Source organism: Dryas octopetala, chromosome 8 (assembly GCF_963921425.1).
Source record: "Dryas octopetala chromosome 8, drDryOcto1.1, whole genome shotgun sequence".
NCBI lineage: Eukaryota > Viridiplantae > Streptophyta > Magnoliopsida > Rosales > Rosaceae > Dryas > Dryas octopetala.
The window spans coordinates 13,331,184-13,351,647 of NC_141373.1; the positions used below are offsets into that span (position 1 = coordinate 13,331,184).

Sequence of the window (20,464 nt, forward strand, 5' to 3'; positions counted from 1 at the left end):
AGTCTCTTGCTCATGACATTTCTAAAACTGTAATAGAGGAGACAGACAAGACTCTTCAAATATGCAATGCATACAACTCCTACTCACAGACTACATCTTTTAAGAGGTAATTAGGCTCAGGTTTTTTAGAAAAATAATTTTTAGATAGAGATCAGGGATGTTTTAAAATTTATAAAATTTTTTTTTAATTCATAATAAAGTCCTTTAATTTTATATGAAATTTTTTTTTTTAATTTATAATAAAGGCATTTTCATTTATAAAAAAATCATTTTAATTTATAATAAAGTTTTTTCCCGATTTAAATGATATTTCCCCACTTATGGTGTAGAGTGGGCTTTGTAGAGGCCGCATGTTAGGTTTTAACTCCGGAATTTTAGGCGGAGCCCAAAATTCTGGAGTTAAAACCTAACAGAAAGCCGTTAAAGAAGAAAAAGAAAAGAATTTGATTAAAAACCTTAAATCACTATCGGTCTTAGTCAAAGAAAGACTCATAAAATGGACTGCACTCTAAGTCTCCCTTCCTTTAATAAAGTATCATTTTTGGCGTCCTTGTTTTCATTACTCATTTGAATCTGTAATAAGAGAATATTACCTTGAAGAATTCTGATCTTAATATGCATAACAGACATGACAAAGCTTCAAACATAGATTGTATTGTATGCAAAAGTTTATCCATTAACAGAAATAATTTGCATTCCAGAAATTCTTTACAATCACCAGCCCAAAATGAAGAATTTTGAAGTGATTGATAGCCAAATCACAAGAACTCAACTCAATATTCATCATTGCTCAATAGAACACTGTTACAACTGGACCCCCGACTGCAATAGGCTAAATTGTTTTAGCTCATCTAACGGATCTGCCCATAATGAGAATTGTGGTGCAAAATGAGCTTCAACCCCTTTGCACCTTCTCCTCCCTTTGATGACTTCTTCAGAGGGTAGCTATTATACTTTTCCCTCAAAACTACATCAGCTAAGTAGGACCAAGTACGTCCACGAGGAGAGCTATCAGCCCACATGAACCTCTCAGAAAATGGGTTCACCAGACTTTCACGGAATTGTTGAGCTGTCTCACAAATCAAACCCTGAAACAAAACCAAAATCCTGTTTAAATCCTGTATTATGTGACAGGGTTGGGAGGAGACAACAGTCATAGTATAGTTGCTGTAGTATTACCTCTGCCATGGCTTTGATCTTCAGGGTGACATCATTACTTAGAAGGGCAAGTTGTCCATCATTTTTCATCTTCCTATGTAATAGAGCACAATCAAGGATATGGTCTTCTGCTGCTGGTGATACAAGGTCCATCCAACTCCTACATCTTGAAAAAGGCAATGAGCTTGTTGTCGCAGAAGGAAAGCCCCAACTCTTCTCACTAAAAAGAGACTGCGGAGAAACAGGAGGGGTTGGAGCAATCAGTCTTCCATCTTCTGCTGAGCTCTGGACATGTATCCACCAACTTGTTTTTACCATACACTCTTCAATCCATTCCAGCACCAAACAAGCTTCTGTTTTCTTTCTGAACAGGCTGCCACGTTGCTTCAAGCAATCCAGTTCCTGTATGACTGATTAAGATAGAGTGACAGAACATTCACAATCATTAGGACCAACTGTACTTAATGAATAATATGCAGAGGCAAGGGAAAGGATATATAATCCATTCCAAATTTTATTACCCATTCTTGGAATTATTAACCGAGTCCCCTTAAGGCCTTGTAGAAGCTGCAATGACTTCCTTGATTCCTTGTCAAGAAGAGTAGTAGTGTCTGCAACCACAGCCCATCCCCTCTTCTTTCCCTCTCCAACATATTTATTCTGAAAACAAGCTTTGAGTTACATGTTTATACTTGATAAAGCTAGTTAGAGCCACATAAATGAACTCTTGAAACAAATTTGACATTGAGTATTGGGCAACTTACAGGGAGTGGATTGGTGACCTTCTCCATAGTTAGAGAACTATTGAAAGATGAGCTGCATCTTGTGGATACCTTAGGGACCGAAGCTTCTGATCTGTTCTTGCCTGCAGATTTTTCAATTAGCGATTGAAATGGCGTCCTTTCTTCTCTTATTTTTGTCACCATCAGCTTTCTTTCCAGCCTTGCTTGATTTCCAGAATTAGTTTCCACTGATTTTCTTTCTTGGAGATCCTTCAATTTCTGGTTCTCTTTTTCTTGGGGTACAATTAGATCTTCTGTCTGGATATTGGTTATGGTTCGCTTCGATGAGGATGATCTGCATGATTTGGAATGCTTAACTTCTACCTTACCCTTCTTTTTCAAGGACCTCAATCGAAGAGTATTTGGGGTGAAATTTTCTTTGTCTGGAGTAAATTCCTCCTGTTCAGCATCATCATCAATTCCTGCCTCTATGGTTTTTCCTCTGCTCCTATCTGTTTGAATCTGAACAGCACTAGCAGGTTTACCTCTTCTTGCCCAAATGCTTCCCGCCAAGCTTGATTTATTCTCTGATCTCAGTGGAGGGCTTTCACAGAATTCTGATTCAGATTGTCCAGCTGCAGTAAAGATAGATTGTGGGGTATGGCTCTCTCTGTCATCTATTAACTCTGAGAGAATCCCATCTGGTGGAGATGAATTTATAGATTCTGTCATAAGATGTTCAGAACAGATTATGGCATCCCTCGTTTCATGGCCTTTTGGTGACAAGCTTTTGTTTTCAGTTTCTCCAAGTGTTTCATCTACTAGACATGCTATTTCATCAGAATGTTCAAAATTCAGGTTAACCATCGAGTTTGACTTTGGCTCTGGAGTCATGCTTTCTTCTTCAACTTGTTGATTTTTGGTCTCCCTAACAACTTCCCCAATCAGCAAGGATAAGTTCTCCATCACGAGAGGCCCAGACGAAAGACACAAAATATCAGTCTGGCTATGGTCCTTTCTCAATGGGCTTTGGTTCCCAGTTTTCTCAGGTACTTGAGCAGCTGGATAATCTTCCTCTTCCAGTTCTTCAGAATGTTCGAAATCCTGGATAACCAGCAAGTTTGATTTTGGTTCGAGGGTCGGGCTTTCTTCAACTTGTTGATTTTTGGACTCCTCAAGGACTTCCCCAATCAGCAGGGATAAGTTCTCCATCACAAGAGGTCCAGACGAAAGACATGACATATCAGTCTGTGCATGGTCTTTTCTAAATGGGCTTTGGTTCTCATTTCTCTCAGGTACATGAGCAGCAGGATGAGCTTCCTCTTCCTTTTGATCATAATGTTGAAAATTCAGGCTCACCAGCAAGTTTGATTTTGGTTCTGGCCCTTCTGGGGTCAGTTTTTCTTCTTCAACTAGTTGATTTTTGGTCTCCCCAAGGACTTGAGCAGCAGGATAGGCTTCCCTTTCCTTCTGATCAGAATGTTGAAAATTCAGGTTCTCTGGCAAGTTTGATTTTGGTTCTGGGGTCAGGTTTCCTTCTTTAACTAGTTGATTCTCAGTCTCCCCAATCAGCAAGGCTAAGTTCTCATCCTCATTCACGGGAGGTTCAGTCAAAAGAGAAGTATCAGTCTGTACATGGTTTTCTCTCAGTGGGCATTGGTTCTCAGTTACCTCAGGTACTTGAACAGTAGGATAAGCTTCCGTTTCCTTTTCAATTAAAAAGGAACTCTCTGGGTTATCTATTTTAGAAACCTCTTCTGAGACAGAATAAGGTCGTAGGCACTGATTTTCCTCTGAATCACAATTAGATCCCTCAACAGGGAAAAACAGGTTCACCGATTCCGTTCCAAAGGCCCAGAAGCTTGAGATTTCCTTCTCTTCACCAATCTCTTTTGATGAGCTCTCACCACCTTCTTCACTTTGATCACAAAAGGAAGAAATCTCTTCATCAGGCATTGGAGGTGCTGATGGGATCTCCTTCTTCCCAATTAATCCCGAAATTTCATCAGATAATAAAGATTCTACACCCTCAGAATTCAAATCCGCAGATTCAATCTCTTTGTTTTCAACTGGCAAAGAATCCCCACCCTGTATAAACCCAAATAGAAATGCAAAAGAAAAAATCTTATAAACAACATCTATGTCCATTTTCAACTGGTAAAGTTTTTCTCAACCCATTCAATCCGCATAAAGAAGTACAAAACAGAGAAAACAAAGAACAATTCAAGAAACAATCTAGTGGGCATTCCACACATTCATGTCTAAACCAAACAACTATGTTCATTTTCAACTGGCAAAGATTTCTGAGCCTATTCAATCCGCATAAAGAAATACAAAACAGAGCAAAAAAAGAACCAATCTTCTGGGAATTCATGTCTAATAAAAGAAAATGCATAATTGGTTACCTGGTCTAGTTCCTCTACATTTTCCTCTTCACTGTGTTTCGTCATTGGTGGCACAAAAGGGGTTTCAAAATCGTAAGCTCGGCTCAGAGGAATCCAGTGCAGCCTATAGACCCTGCTGGAACTACCAACCCTCAGTGTGTCCCCATCGCTGAGCTCTACCCGAACCCCCGGTTCGATCTTCTTCTCCGAGACCCAAGTCCCATGTACTGCAAGAACCCAATTCAAAGTTCAAACCCACAAAAAGATAACCAACTCCCAAGTTCAAGAAGACCAAGAAGCACGTGAATTGAAGAAAATTGAAAGAAACATCGAATACCTGATGACAGGTCGGTGAGAGAGAGCTTCTGGGAAGATGGGTTGGAGAGGAGTTGGAGGTGGAATCGGCTGATGCTGGGGTGAGTCAGCACGATGTTGCAGTCGGGGTGGCGTCCGACGATCAGGATTTCTTCTTGTGATTCTTGATGGACGGCGGAGATGGGTTTGGGTCTGGGATTGGGAATGGAATGTGGAGGCGGTGGGGGTTTGTTGACGATGAAGATGTTCTTGAGAATCGCTCCGTTTTTGAGGACTGTGAAGACTGGGATTTTGGGCTCGTCTTCGTTGGGTTGCTTCTCTTTCTCGTTGGCCATGGCGGTGGACTAGGTTAAGCTAGCTTTCCCCTTAGGATTTCACAGAGAAATGGAAATGGAGATTAGGGTTTGTTCAATAATTCTGATGTGATTTATATGAGAGAGAGAGAGAGAGAGAGAGAGAGATTTGAGAAATTGTTGTAATTGCTGGAGAAAATACTAGGAGAGTGGGATTTTATTTTGAAAAGGCGACCGTTGGGATTTTTTCAATTATATAACGGCTACTCTTTTTATTTGCGCTCAAGTTGGGCGTTATGAATATTTTGTGGACTTTTTTTTTTTCCAGTAAAAATTATATTGCATCATTCGAAATTTCGAATGTTTAGGGGCACAAAATTGTGTGGGTTTACCCAATACATGTCATTTGAATGCTCAAAGAGCTTGTTTTATTTAGACATCATCTTGAGGGTAGATTATTAGTAATATAATGTTAATTTTCAACTATAATATCTCATGGTGAAATTAATGCAATTAACGATAAAACATTCTGTATAATTAAAAAAAAAATGATAGATATCATTATATGTACATTTAAAATAATATAAAAATTCTTCACTAAACCAAAACTTTAAGAAAAAATATTACTTGGTTAACCCGTTTACTTAGTTTACCTATAATTTTTAAGCCAAAGTTCACTTTTAGTTTCTGTAGTTTGAGTTAGGTTACACTTTCGTATATGTAGTTTCAATTGTTTAAATTTTGGTCCTATAGTTTACAAATTATTGCAATTCAAGGATACATTAGGATTTTTGTTCATTAATTCATTAAATTAGTTATTGAATCGCTAACGGTATGTAAAGTACATGATCAAAATTGAAATGGTTTGTAAAATAAATAACCAAAAGCAAAACAAATTTGACAATTTGATGAAAGAAAATGCTAACATGTCATTGAATTGCAACGATTTGTAAACTACATGACCTAAATCATAACAATTGAAACTACAGGGACCAATTTAGAACTTAGCTCAAACTACAAGGACCAAAAGTGAACTTTGGCCTAATTTTTAACAGAGAATTTTAATTCACATTCTATTTTATTTAATTATGTTTAATTAGAATGTTATCAACAGACATATTACCCATAAATAAGTTCTTTAATTAGAATTAGGTTTATTCGTGCAAATACCCCTTGAAACTAACTTTCATTCTCATTTTGTCCCCTTAATGTCCCCTTAAAGTTAAATCTTCACACTTTGCCCATCTCACCCTGATCTTTACAAATTACTCCTATTAGACAAGTTTCATCAAGTCCGTCAATAGCTTCGTTAAAAAATCCGACGTACCACTTACGTGGATAGGTATTTTGGTAATTTACTAGTCGTTGGAGTTGAAATTGACTCCATGTCATCTTAAAGCGGGCCCCCACTTTCCAATTAAACCCTTTCATCTCCTTCTCCACCCGACCCCCCCTCCCAGCACCCTCTCCTGCCAGCTTCATCACCCTCTCTCTCTCTCTCTCTCTCTCTCTCTCTCTCTTTTGCAGGATCCTTGTAGGACGAAAAAGGGAGGCCGATTAGCTTGCCGGCCTCCAAATTAGAGGTCAAAAACTTCCGATCTAGAGGCATGCAAGCTCACCGGCCTCCCTTTATGTCTGATAAGGGTCCTGCAAAGAGAGAGAGAGAGAGAGAGAGAGAGAGAGAGAGAGAGAGAGAGAGAGAGAGAGAGAGAGAGAGAGAGAGAGAGAGAGAGAGAGAGCAGATCTGCCGCCAAGGAATCTGACCGTCAACAACAAGGACAATGGCGATGGAAGGAGGTAGGCAAGGTGTGTTGGGTTTGTTTTTTCAGTTTTTATTTTATTTTATGTCCTTTATGGTAATTTTGTTTTGGTGTTTATAGTCATTTCACAAAATGGTTAAAGGGTGTGTGCAGTGAGAGAAAGAAGGATGTGCATATTGCATCCCTCTAAAAAAGGTGGAGCGAGTATTTATCTGTTTGAATATTTTGATGGGTGATGATACTTGATAGTACCACAAAAACTCACACATAACTCAGCCTGCAACTTTGTTTTGACTCAACAGAAAGATGTCCCATTTTCTCTATTCAGCTGTTCACAATGAGGCTTTTAACTGATGCTTATCATTGTTAGGAGGCCTAAATAGAAGGCTAAACATTTTAGCACTATCATGTTGAGGATCTGTTATCTGTCAAAGACAACAAAATTACAAAAGGCCTTATGAACAATAAGATTATAGGAGATAATTGCCTCTATTAGCGAGGTGGTCAACAAGTAGTCAGTAAAAGTGGTCAAAATAGTATTACTAGAAAAATTAAGAGCCAAAACTATAGAGATCATACATGGATAAAGGAGGTCAATTCTAGAACAAAATGCAAGATCAACGAATAATGTTACAAAAAAAAAATTATGGTATAAGAAACTTGAGCACATTTTGCTTGGTTTTACACCATTCATGACTTGAAAGGGGAAAAATTACCCCAACACGCATCTAACTTGCAACCCCAGCACCACCTAGACATAAGAAGCTCTGAAGTAGAAAGCCAAAAAGGGCAAAACCCCAGATTTAATTGGTCGGCAATCCAGCATGGGAGGAGCTCAATCCTGCTTATTTTGAGAAAGCCTTGCACGATGTCTTAGCTCAGCTCTTTTCCACTTAACAATCAGGTGACATAAGGAAAAGAGTGTGTTTATCTGAGAAAGAAATTAGAGTTCAAGTTAAGAATAAAACATTTGTGAAGACTGATAAGAAAAAAAGAAAAGAAAAATAGATAAATAAGCAATTGCATATACTAACCAAAATTATGATTGCAATGATGAGAAGAGGCCCACACCAGAGTACTGAGAGAAAAACTCCATTTGAATCAAAATAATTCTGGGTGGCAAAGCTCTTCCAGTTCTGACCCAGGAAACTATTGAGTCTCTCAGCAAGATACACTCCGGCCACTGCATAACATCACTGCCTATATAAGTATCTATATAAGCAGCAAACATCCACAAAGTTTCTTTTCCGTTTTTTTTTTTTTTCCCGAGAAATAGATATAAGTACTCCTAAAACCAACAAGAGTTTAAATATGTAAATCACATGCTCAGTTCCACCCTTGTTTTGCGAAGAACCCCGAAAGACATGGAAAGACTTCCTCATCCCTTCATACTCACTAGAAGCACAGAAGATCATCAACAACAGTGATGCCATAATTCTATAACCCAATGAATTTCTACTGGCCAAAGAAAAAAAAAAAAAAAAAGGAAAAAACTCTATAAGCCCTTGTGGGAAGTACCAGTAGGTTAATGAGTTGGCAAAATTACCAACTAATCTGGAAATTACTACAATTCAACATTAAAAAACTTCTACAAAGGGTATGAGGAACATGAAATCTTAGTCATAAGATTCATACTCAGTTTTACAAAGACAATAATCCACTGATAAAGAATAAAAAAATTGTTCCAAAGTCAAGAGAAACAGAGAGATTCAAATACTATTCTTTGCAGTACTAGTCTTGAAGACTAAAATTAGATGTTTTAATGGCATTTCCTAAATAACCAGAAATCATAAAAGGAAGAGATTCCTCGACAATCTGGAGCAATCACACATTACATGCAATCCAAAATTTATTATATCAGAGGTTCAAAGAGAAGCATGGGTGATAAAAAAGTTGACAAAAATACTAGGTGTTGTACCCACATTTCTGAAAAAAAGAGGTGCATGGTAGAGGTCAGGGATTAGTGAACAATCCTTTGGTGCCCCAACCCCAGTTTGGTACGAAACTTAGTTAAATTTCCTACGGCATCTTGCCTAACAACTAGAAAGAGTTAAAGCTTGACTGCATTTGTTCCTCAGTTTTATGATTTCCTTCCAAAACTTGAATGTTTCCCTCAATCCAGAGATGGTATATAAAACCCATCTATCACAGCTCCATTTCACTAACAGGAGGTGGAAACTTTTATCATTGGAGTAAATCAAACATTTGACTTTAACAACCCAACTTCCAGGAGAATGAGGTACGCTACATTTAGACAGGGCATAACTCCAGATTCTTTGCTGAAAAAGCAAGCAAAGAAAAGAGGATTTCTTTTACCATATCCTCATGAAAGAAAAAATATATCCTTTGTATCCCCATTGAAGCAGTCGCCATCCTTGGTGGACAACGTGTTTCTGGTGGCCATCCAAGCAATGAATTGATGCTTAGGAATGACCTAGTGGAACCATATAATTATCCACCAATTCACTTGCTGTTAAGTAGGTTTAGTAGAATCCCATGTTTATTTACAAGCATATTTTCCACCTTTTGAAGCAAGCCAAGAAACCTGATCATTTCTGCCAGAATCAGTAGTTATTTCCATAAAACAAGTCAGATTTAAGACAACCTGCTCAGATCTTGCAGGAATTTCCAATTAAGATTCTCAATCATGCTTCTAACTTTAGCCTTCAACTTGTTTCTGGCATCATACACTATTCTATTCCTAAACGTCGGCAAAGGAGGACCAGAGGGATTCCGTGAATCTAACCAGATGAAAGCATCTTTGTCATCACCTATAATGTACTTCATCAACGATCTAGCCACAATCCTACCTAATAGTAATATGTGCTTCATCAAAGGTCTTGCACAGGCCTACACATCCATTAGCAACATTTGGCCTACATTAATAGTAATATGTGCTTCATCTTTGTTCCATACACATCCATTAGCAACATTTCTATTGCTGCTTATCACCAAAAACTATTAAAGCCAAATATTGTCGTAAGGGAAAAATAACCTTCACCAACTGACTTTATCTATTCCGTTGGATGCAGATATTTATTTGGCCTATATTAGTATTGAGATAAGTTTTTAAATAATCTTGAAATTACTATACTTCCATAAACAGCTTCTACAAAAGGTAAGAGGAGCATTAAATCTTCGCCATACCTAATGTTACTAAAACACCGATAAAGAAAAAAATAGTTCCAAAACCCCAAAAGAAAAACGGAAAACAAAATTCTGTTCTTTTAGTAATAGTCTTGAAGACTGAATTTAGATGCTTTAAAGGCATTTCCTAAATGAGTAAATGGACCAATCACACATTATACGTAATACCAAAATTTACACATCACATGTAATAACAAAATCTTATTACATCAGAAGCTACAAAGAGAAAAAAGTTCTTGAGCATAATGCAATCAAAGAATTGCCCAAAACACAAATAGTTGGAACATAAAAAGCATATGAAATGGAAGCAATAATAAACCAAACTTACATGCCGTAAGGAACAAACACATTTGGAAGTTAAGATTCTTCCTGGAGGTAATGACTATTATCAGCAACAATAAATGGATGCCGATTAAACCCATCAACCAAGGTTCCTGCCAATAATAACCCATTAAATGAATTCAGATTTTCTTTTCCATTTTGTTTGCTTCTCGGAAAACAAATAGAGAGAGAGAGAGAGACAGTACGAGGGCGTACCTTCCAGTTGATAGCGTGGAAAAAACCGAGGAAATTGTCTAAAGCGGGTGCAAGACCAGAGCGGAAGTCTGCGGAGAATTTCTGGACGAGATCTGCCATTTGATTCATGTGCTCCTCCATAGCCAATTGAACCTGCTCCATGGTTTGTTGCTCTACAATACACAACAGCGTCCTCTTTGAGTCTCACAGTTTTTTTTTTGACCTTTAAAAACAATATAAAGAAAATTAAATCCCTCTGTCTCTTAACTCGTAAGTCTCAGATCCAAAGCAAAGACTTGCGCTTACTTATGAGGTATGAGTCCAATGTTGAACAAAGAAGAGGAAATAAGGTTCGCCTGTTCAAGTTTTACCCAAAGAAATGCGATATGGGCCGGGCTAGCTTTGTTTCTTAGGGGAATTTTACCCTCTTTTGAAAAATTCTCACTTGCTCACCAAAAAATAAAAAATAAAATCCCAATTCAGTACTTCACCTTTTTTTTTTTTTTTTGAAATTCGGGGACTTTCTTTTTATAATTTAAACACCACATAAAACACGATTCGAAAACAACACACAATAAAGGGGTTAAGGTTGTGTATAATAATCGTGACCATGTCAAAATCAAGTTAACCCATTTAGCATGTAATCGTGTTTATGTCCAAATCGTGTTGATCAACCCACCTAACCTGAAAATGAGATGTTTAAAAATGGCCAAAGTTCACTTTTGGTCCATGTAGTTTAAGTTAAGTTTCATTTTAGTCCATGCAGTTTCAATTGTTATGATTTTAGTTTTATAATTTATAAATTGTTGCAATTCAAGAACATCTTAATTAGCATTTTCTATCAAATCTTCAAATTTGTTGTGTTTTTGGTCATTTACTTTACAAACAATTTCAATGACTTATTTAATGAATTAATTGACAAAAATGTTAACGTGTCCTTAAATTGCAACGATTTGTAAACTAGAGTACTAAAATCATAATAATTGAAACTATAGGGACTAAAGTGGCCGGAACCTAACTCAACGACATGGACCAAAAGTAAAATTAAACCTTTAAAAATTGTGTCATGTAGACATGTTTAATAATCTTGTAATGTTAACACTATTATAACCTACTATGTACTTATTTAATATAATTACAATTTATATAGAAATTTAATTTTTCTAATGTTATATGTAATCTTCTCAATTTAGTTTTAGTGAAGATTATTTAGAATTTTAATCGTGTCAATTTTGTTTTTTAAAATCAATCGTGTTAGGTTATACACGTGTTAATAAATGGGCTAACTATGTCAACCCAAATATATATTCAATTTAAACTCATTCATAAATGAGTTATGCGCATTATCTTGTGCATTGAGATCAAATTCGACATGATAATTAATTGTGTCATGTTCATGTTGACTCAGTTAGTTTAATATGTATGACAATATAACTCAACACGAACACGAATATGGAGACCTTAATTTTTAAAAGTAAATTATTTCTGCTAATTTGGTGTATGTTTAATCTTAATACGTTAATTTTATGTTAAATTGTTGATTAATATTGACTTCATATGCCAATTTCACTATTTTTGTTTACCTATATATAGCTTGGAGTAAAATTTATATAAGAGAAAATTAGAGGAAAAAAACTTCAACTTAGATGTCGGAACGAGATTAAGACTCTCCCTTCATAAGAGTTCCAGAGTTTCCAGCTAGGTTATCCAGGCTCTTCTTTTAGATATTGCACAAACCTCATAAAAGTTCCAGAGCTCCCGGCCTCCAAGTTTAGAGGATTTGCAAGCATTAAGTTGTACATCATTGGAAAGACTAGCAAATTTATCAAACTCATTGGCTTTCTATCTTTGGGAATGCAATAGATTACTTGAAGTTGAAAGCAAGTTCAGTATAAAACCGTTTACATGCAATAGATGACATAGAAATGCTCAAGGGTTTGTTCAATTTGGAAACCATTGGAAGCACTGAGGTCGTAATGGCCAACTACTTGACAAAAACATGGAGGAGGGGTCGCCTCCAGGTTCTCTCTCTCTCTCTCTCCCTCTCATGTATAGTTGTTTTGATCATTATGATTTCTAATGGCTAGATTTCTGAATAATTAACTTGTAATTGTTGAATATATGATCTGCATGAAACATGGACGTACTGTATGCAGAATGTGGCATATTTAGCACTTTCCTTCATGGGAGTGAGATCCCAGATTGGTACACCTACAGGAGCATGGGTAACTCTGTGTTGTATATTATTTTACCTTCACATCCTAATCTCAAGATCCAAGGCTTTAATGCATGTGTTGTATATTCACGACCCTCAGGGAGGGGTTATTTAATGTATATATGAACATTTTCTTGAAGTAAAAAATGAGACCAAGGGTCGTATATATGTGTTCCTATTCCCCAATTACAATAGGCTTTCTGGAAGAGAAACAAGATATATATGTTATGGCTAAGTAATTGGCAGATTGAAGATGATGAATTTGAGGGTGGAAACAAAATACTTGTTTCATTAAGGTAAAGTAGTTTTTCTTAGATGAAGGCACTACAAGAAGTGTGAGCAAAGCACACCCCTCATTGGTGGTATAGAATGAAGTGATAATTGAGCAATAGAGACTAAAATGTCTCGATTTTAACAAAAATTGGTGGCAATTTGTCACTCTATTTTATGCCATCAATGAAGGTAAGCTTTGATCACATTTCTTATAGTGAGGTAAAGGAGTTTGGAATCCAGCTCTTGTACAAGCAAGAAAATATGGGCATCTGATTGAGCGGTGAAGATATAGTAATTCAACCAGAAGATGTCTTAGTGTCAGCGCCAAAGTATCGTTAACGAACTCAATCAGTGTTCTTCGTGTTAAACAAGATAATTAATGCCATAAAGAGGATATATACAAAATCTGATATGAGTGTTGATATTTGAGATAGGCTTTTCCTTATAAAGGATTTTTATCATGTGCTTGTATATTCTGATAGAGTTATAGGTTTCAAGTTGTATATGTATTGTGATAGAGTTTGTATTCGATCTTGTACGCTTCTCTTATATATATGTAATGGGCCTATATATGCAGTGATCATTATATATACATATATGTACAACTGAATATAATTATAACATGGTATTAGAGCCCAAAGGCCCCAAACGTCATACCACTTCACCATGTCCTCGATCTTTGAATTTGTTTCAAATCTGAATATATAATTTTAATAATAAGGTTGTTTTTCTTCGAATATCTGAAACCAAATTAAAACTAATGATATATACATGCAATAGCTAGATGATCGAATATTTACATATATGGTTTATTTATTTGCAATAGCTATTTGGTGTGAAGATTAAAGGCAATGCCATGGTGTGAAGATATATTAAAGGCAATGCCATGAATTACAGCGGAAAGAACGTTGTATCCGCTGTAATTCATGGCATTGCACTGAAGAAAAGGAAAAAAGGAAAAACAATTAATCTCTATACAAAAACAGCTGGAGAAAAGGAAAAAAATTAATCTCTATATGATCAGTAAACGTACAGTTGCTAATCCAAACATATTATTAATCTGAATAAGAATAATACAAAAATTATGAATAAATGTGTTAGAAGATGAGTATACTAATTAATTTTGTGATACACAGTGCCATGCAGAAACTGTAAGCAGATACCTTTCTTGCCACCCTAAAGATATTGTCTTCCCATCATCTCTTTCAAAAACCTTAAACCCAGCAGCAGCAGTACCACTCTCTCCATCAAACTGCAGTACTGGACAATAATGGGTCCTAATTTTCAAAAGCAGTCTTGCTTGTATCTTTGACTTGGAGCTTAGACTAATCCCTTCAAACCCATGACTCTCCATCCTCGCCTTCCACGTGTCCGTCATTCTTTCTATTTTGGGACAATTTACCCGGTCGTCGTGGTTGTCCTCGTCGTTGTCGTAGTTGAGCATGCTTTTGATCTCTTTACCAAGATGGTTCTTCTCAATGCTCAACCTCTCACCGCTCTCTAGTGGCAAACAGTCGTCTAAAGAATCAAACATGGCTGCAAAGTAATGCAAAGACTCCATGAATCTTGACAAGAAACTTCTAGGGCTTTTGCTACCTTCTTGCTCAACCAAGACTACAATGGAAGGGTTAAGTAAATGTACAGATTTCAACAAGTCAGATATCTTCATATTATTGCTCAAGCTATTCAAATGAAAAACCAAATTCACTGCAATCGTCTCGTTTCTCTTTTTCCTCAAGTTGAAGACCTTGGAGCCTCGCAACAACCCCTGGAACTCAAAAGCTAAATTTCGAAACCCCTTGGAGAAACTCACCAATCTGTTCTCCGTATCGCGTAACTCGTCCAAGCTTGTCCCAAACCCGGTTATCCGGAGTGAAATCCGGTTCCCACTCGTTGCCTTCTCCGAAAGGGATTGGATAAGCGAAGGCCACTGAAAGCCATACGAGACATCAAAATCAATCACATGCAAGGCGCGATTGTTCTTCTCCTCTTCCTTCTCGAATTGTTCAATTATTGCTTGGTTGGCGGTGAAATGAGCAAATTGGTAGTACGGTGAGACCCGATAGAGCTCCGTGAATGCCACAAACTCTTCTTCATTTGTTGGATCCTTCATGATCATGTCGTAAAAGGGCGATTTTCGGGTAAGAAGCCTTGCAACCAAGCCATCTGCGAAATACGCCACCACTCTTTGTACCGAGTCTCCACACAAGGACACACTTTTGTACAACTCACTTAGATTCTCCAAAGCTGATCCCACATTGCTTTCATTCACTGCAGTGGCTGTTATAAGCAACATGTGGATTAAATGGAGGCCTTTATTGCCATGAATATCTTGACCAATTACAGCTCCTTTCTTCTTGTGGTCTGGTTTTAGCATTTGTTCCCTCATTTGAAGAAGCCTGAATATCTTCATCCCATCATCACAACCTTGATGATCATATGATAATAATGAATTATTTGGAGGACTACTCCTCAAATTAGTATCCACCCTTCTCTTCTTTTTTATCATTCTTTCAGCACCTGAATGATCAGCAACAATGGCAAGGCTAAGATTCAAAAGCTCCTCCTCATCATCCATGGCATGAGAGACTAATTAAAAGATGGATGATCGATGAACATTTATGGAAGGAGGTGGGATGGAATATCTCATGTTGAAAATTCCTTTCTGTCATTACATGGGAATGGGAACAAAAGACAAGAGAGATATTGGAGAATAAATTTTTATTTTATTAATTCATTATTTTTTCAAGTTATGGGATGGAGAGACAAGATGGGTATCTTTTGATTCTTCAGAATCAGTGTATTAGGTCAAGAAAACATATTGATCTTTCTTTTTCTTGTTTTAGTATTATATTATATGTGGCTGTTTTGGAATTTATGATAAAGTGTTTGATATTTTTGGTCCTTAACTAAACCCGATCGATCCTTTTGGTAGTTCGGAAGGGTAAGAAGATGCCGTACGCATTCGACAAAAAACAGAGGGGAAAATTTGGGTATCAAACCTACCGTCCTTGAAGAATTTGTCGTCACTAGCTAGATCCCTCATTGCTTCTAGATACATAATATGCCCTTAATTATAACAAAATACTAGTTTCTAGTTCTAGATTTTCCCCCACTAAGTATTCAATCATGTTGAAATATTCCCTTTTTCTTTATTTTTTCCCCCGAAAGTGATTGCCATTTGGATGATACAAAAAGGAAAAATGGTAGCTATTCCATTACTTTGTCAAGTAGATTTTGATCTTATTTGACTCCAATATTCGCATAAAACATCAAGGGTAATTAATGCTCCTATTATGTATAATATTGTTAAAAGAAGCATATTTGTCAATCGGTTTTATGACAAAGTATCAATCATATATGTCTCTATTACATATTTAACAATTTGATTTAAGAGCGAATACTAACTTTGAAATCAATTTTATCCCAACTTTTGATATCAGTTGATGTAGTACATAACATAATAGTTTCGCAATTACTTGTTGAGTTATGCTCAAAAAAAAAAAAAAAATATTACTTGTTGAGTTGTTATGAATAAATGAGTTTCAATGTATAATCATCAAATATAAACCAATGAGATATTGCAATATTAGTTATATACTGTAAATAAAACAAGGATGTTATGCGCTATTTAGCCTCAATTAATTTATTAATAGCCCTAATAATTTAATAAATATATAATTTTTTAGGCATAAATTCAATTTAGACACATAACTATATAAACTATTTCAACGGGGTCCATGAACTTTAAAATATTTCAAATATACACCCGATCTATTATCTAAATTGAAAAATGAATTTATGTCCATTGATTCGTTGAGAGATCAGTTAAATGATAGCTTGGCTTTTGCTGACCGGAATTACTTGACGACGTGGCGCTATCTCAGCAAACATTTCCCGCTGAATGAGCGACACGGGCCCACAATTTAATAATAATAGAGAGAGTGAGAGTTTGTGGGCCCGTGTCAGGGGCTAGGTGGACCCGTGTCGCTCATTTCCCGCCAAATGAGCGACACAGGTCCACCTAACCCCTGACACGGGTTCACAAACTCATCATCTCTTTCTCGCTCGTTGAACACAAGTGAGAGATTTATATTCGAATTTGGGAAAAAATGTAATGTTTTTTGGAGACTAAATGGTCAGGAGAGCGTTCGACGAGCGGGAAGGAGGTGATGGGTGTGTGGGCCCGTGTCAAGTGGACATGTGTTGCTCATTTGGCGGGAAATGTATACTGAGTTGGTGTCACGTCGCCAATTAATCCCTGTTAGCAAAAGCCAAGCTGACATTTAACTGATCTCTCAATAAATTAATGGACGGAATTTCATTTTTCAATTTACATAATAAATCAGGTATATATTTGAAATATTTGAAAGTTCGTGGACCCCGTTGAAATAGCATATATAGTTATGTGTCTAAATTGAATTTATGCCAATTTTTTATTTTAGCCTGATATAAATTGGCCAACAAAGACATATATATTAGTTATTACAAAAAAATAATAATAATAATATTCCGCCAACATCATTTCTATACCCAACTATGCAGCACCATTTTTTTCTAATTAAAAATTAAAAAAAAGAGCCCATCGTCCTATCGAGCACCACAGCCCAGCTCCCCGCCCCCACCCCTCCATCCCGTCACCTGGCCGGCAGGCGGCAGCCCTCTCTCTCTCTCTCTCTCTCTCTCTGTCTTTTTTAGTGTGCAAATTAGGCAAAGCACATCTGCTATCAAGGATTATTTTGTGGGCTCTCGATCTGAAGCTTAGAGCAGCATCATGTAATCTATGGCGCGCACAGCTCTCTCCCATGAGCATATTTGCAGATTGTATAATTTCATTTTATTCATTTGATTCTCTGCTTGCAGATTGTATATACACATGAGAAATCTTTTGATGCTGATCAATTCACTAAAATCAAGTACTTTTTAGAGGTATATATGTTGTATAAATAATAGTATAGAATAACCTGTTGAGCTATTAAGTGCGTGCTTCTTGGAAATGGGTCAAACTATTCTGTTGTTACCCACTTTGAACTTTGATGTTAGATGTAAAAAAAAAAAAAAACTATTATGTTTTTAGAGGGATACGGCGTCCCTCGAAGCAGCAGCGGCCATGGCGGAGGAGGGGCTGTGTTTCTTAATTTTTTTCAAACTTTTTTATATGCATTTGCAGTTAAAAAAAAAATAAAAAAATAAAAAAAAGGAAGAAGGAGGAGTAAGAGGAGGAGGTATATAAATAAAATACCTTAATGTTAGGTTGTGGTAGTGGTGGTTATGGTGTTGGGTGAATGGGTGGTGGTGGAGATGGAGTTGGGTGTTTATGTTGGGTATAGAAAGTATAATAGGTTGAATACTTGAATGTGGTGTTGAGTTTTAATAAGGGTAATTTGAGAAAACATGTTGGGTATATATACTAATAAATTTTTATAATTTTTAATTTTTAGTTGGGCAAAAAGTGTGTTAAGGCTACTGATAAACAAATTGAGTCCGAATAATGGCCCCCATAAAAAAAATGGGCTAAGATCGTTGGTGCTTTTAGGATTATTGTTCCTAAAGTTATTATGGTAATTAATTACAAGTTATCCTACTAACTAGTTTTTAGTCTAGTAATATTTCTCGAGAAAAACTTCAGTGGGGATTGCCCTACCACGTCACCATGCATAGTGGCAAGGAAGGCCAATTAAAACATGCATTTTGGCACACTGATAAGATCATGAAAGAGGCAGGAAGAAATATGAGAGAGAGGCAAGAGGCACTACAACAATATGAGCTCTAGGGTACGAAAATAGGCTGGTATCGGATCGATAACTGACCCGACAGTCCCTAACCGACCGAGGCTGGTCGGAATACCAAAATGTCAGCCGAGGCAGATCCGATGGTGGTCGGTTATCCACTGTGTTAGAGGCGGTCGGTAGAAGTCGGTGGAAGTCGGAGTCGGTGGTGGGGAGGCAGAGAGGTTGCGAGAGAGACTGGTGGTGGTGGTGGTGGTGGTGGAGATCGCAGGTGGTGGGGAGGTCTCGATGGTGGGGTGATTGCAGGTGGTGCTCGACGGTGGAGATTGGCAGCTGGGACGTTGCAAACGTGAAGAAGAAGAAGAACGCCGATAGGTTCGATATTTTGCCACCTCAGTTACCAACGACTTATTTTCGGTCGGTGACGATTTGTCGGGAAAAAATATCAGTCCTAGGAAATATATGGCCAAATGACATGTTTTAATTGGCCTTCCCTACCACTAAGCATGGTGACGTGGCAGGAAAATCCCCACTAAAGTATTTCTCATATTTCTCTCCTCTCCTCAATGTTGAGTTATGTTCCAAGTTGGAATCCCCTCTTTTAAATTACAAGTTATCCTACTTTCTAACCACTCAATACCATCTTACATACCCAATTTCGAGTTTTGTCCTTTAATTTTTGTCATCTCATTTGTGTTATGCTTCTACTTCTACTTGTAATTAAATAAACAAATGTGGGCATGTTGGATCCCTTAGTGTCAAATTCGCTTTTTATTTGAAAGGACAGCTACTCTCGCATTACGGATTCTTCAAATTTGCAAGGCATCTAGTTTGGCGTAAGTTACAAGAAACTTCATCAACTTTGGTCGGAATTAATTATGCTCTTTTTAGACCCTCTTGCTCGTCAAAAAGTTTAGAGGAGCAGTGAGCTTCAAACGCACATTTTGAAACAATGAAGATTTAGGTCACTAAATTAGTATATTCTTGACTAGCCAATTAATTGACTATTTCAAGTGGCAAAAAAAAAAAAAGTCTTTTTCAAGGGGTTTTCAGGGTTTTTCTGTTTGCTTCACACCATATGTAGTTAGTTTAATTCTTCTTTCTTTTTAAGCAAAATATATCTTTAAGTTTTGGTGTGACTTTTTGTTTTTGGCAGTATTGAAATCCACCAACTATTTGTGATTAAGAAATCATAATGCCATTTTTGTCAGAACATGCAGATAGAAAATAGCTTGTATTAAAAAAGAGGGGATCAAGTATTTAAGGAATTAGCTAGCTGGTGAGCTTTTCTTTGAAATAGCCGTTTGAATAAGTCCAAAGGGGCCTTAAATCCTCAAAAGTCACATTAAACATGGAGGCATCGAAGCTCTTGGCTGTCTTGGTTATGGAGGACATGCAAGGTAGCTTAATAAAATGGCTCCAATTAACCTATATGTATTTGGCTTATAGCTAGGACAATGCCATCAATATATTATTATTACAAGTAAGAAGATTCTGTCTCATAGATTATGAGGTTGACATATGGCAAATTCTCTGATGCTCTATCAAATACAATGCTCAAGTTATCATTCCATAATGTCAAACTGTAAAACTGTTATGGTGCGTTTGGATGAAGTAGTTTGAAACTATTAAAGAATTCACAAATGACAGAATTAAAAATGACGTGATTTAAAATTCTAGAATTTATAAATTCGCTTGTTTGGATAAATGTAATCATAATAGAATTTAAATACGAAATTTATAATAGTTTTATAAAAGAGTGATGGTGATTGTGGCAACAATAAAAATGATGCTTGTGGTGAGTTGACGATGGTAGTAGGGGTGATGGCCCACGGGCGGTGAGAGAAATGGTGGTGGCAAAAATTGGGGTATTGGAGGTGGCGGCAACGGCGACATTGGCGGTGGTGGTGATGGTAGTGGCGACGGCAACAACAATGGTGGTGGTGATGGCA

General features: G+C 36.9%; 3 protein-coding genes across 4 annotated transcripts; all 3 read right to left on the reverse strand.

Moving 5' to 3' along the window:
- Window positions 1-851: 851 nt before the first annotated feature.
- On the reverse strand, window positions 852-4,938 carry LOC147277393 (forkhead-associated (FHA) domain-containing protein). Its single transcript, XM_086255026.1, has 7 exons — window positions 4,602-4,938; window positions 4,286-4,491; window positions 3,339-3,968; window positions 1,923-3,200; window positions 1,680-1,818; window positions 1,180-1,568; window positions 852-1,088 (listed from the first exon to the last, which is right to left on the reverse strand). The coding sequence occupies exons 1-7, from the start codon at window positions 4,912-4,914 to the stop codon at window positions 852-854; spliced, it is 3,192 nt and encodes a 1,063-aa protein (XP_086111152.1). The 5' UTR covers window positions 4,915-4,938.
- Window positions 4,939-7,144: 2,206 nt separating this feature from the next.
- Window positions 7,145-10,706, reverse strand: LOC147277394 (Tmem18). 2 transcript variants are annotated; one of them, XM_086254608.1, is made up of 5 exons: window positions 10,602-10,706; window positions 10,317-10,468; window positions 10,108-10,213; window positions 7,667-7,815; window positions 7,145-7,563 (listed from the first exon to the last, which is right to left on the reverse strand). In XM_086254608.1, the coding sequence occupies exons 2-5, from the start codon at window positions 10,455-10,457 to the stop codon at window positions 7,468-7,470; spliced, it is 492 nt and encodes a 163-aa protein (XP_086110734.1). In that variant the 5' UTR covers window positions 10,458-10,468; window positions 10,602-10,706; the 3' UTR covers window positions 7,145-7,467. The 2 variants fall into 2 exon arrangements, with proteins under 2 accessions (XP_086110734.1, XP_086110733.1); XM_086254607.1 differs by lacking the exon at window positions 10,602-10,706 and having other exon boundaries at window positions 10,317-10,568.
- Window positions 10,707-13,900: 3,194 nt separating this feature from the next.
- LOC147277395 (scarecrow-like protein 23) lies at window positions 13,901-15,376 on the reverse strand. Its single transcript, XM_086255632.1, has one exon. It carries the CDS (start codon window positions 15,359-15,361, stop codon window positions 13,901-13,903), a length of 1,461 nt encoding a protein of 486 aa, XP_086111758.1. The 5' UTR covers window positions 15,362-15,376.
- Window positions 15,377-20,464: the final 5,088 nt, after the last annotated feature.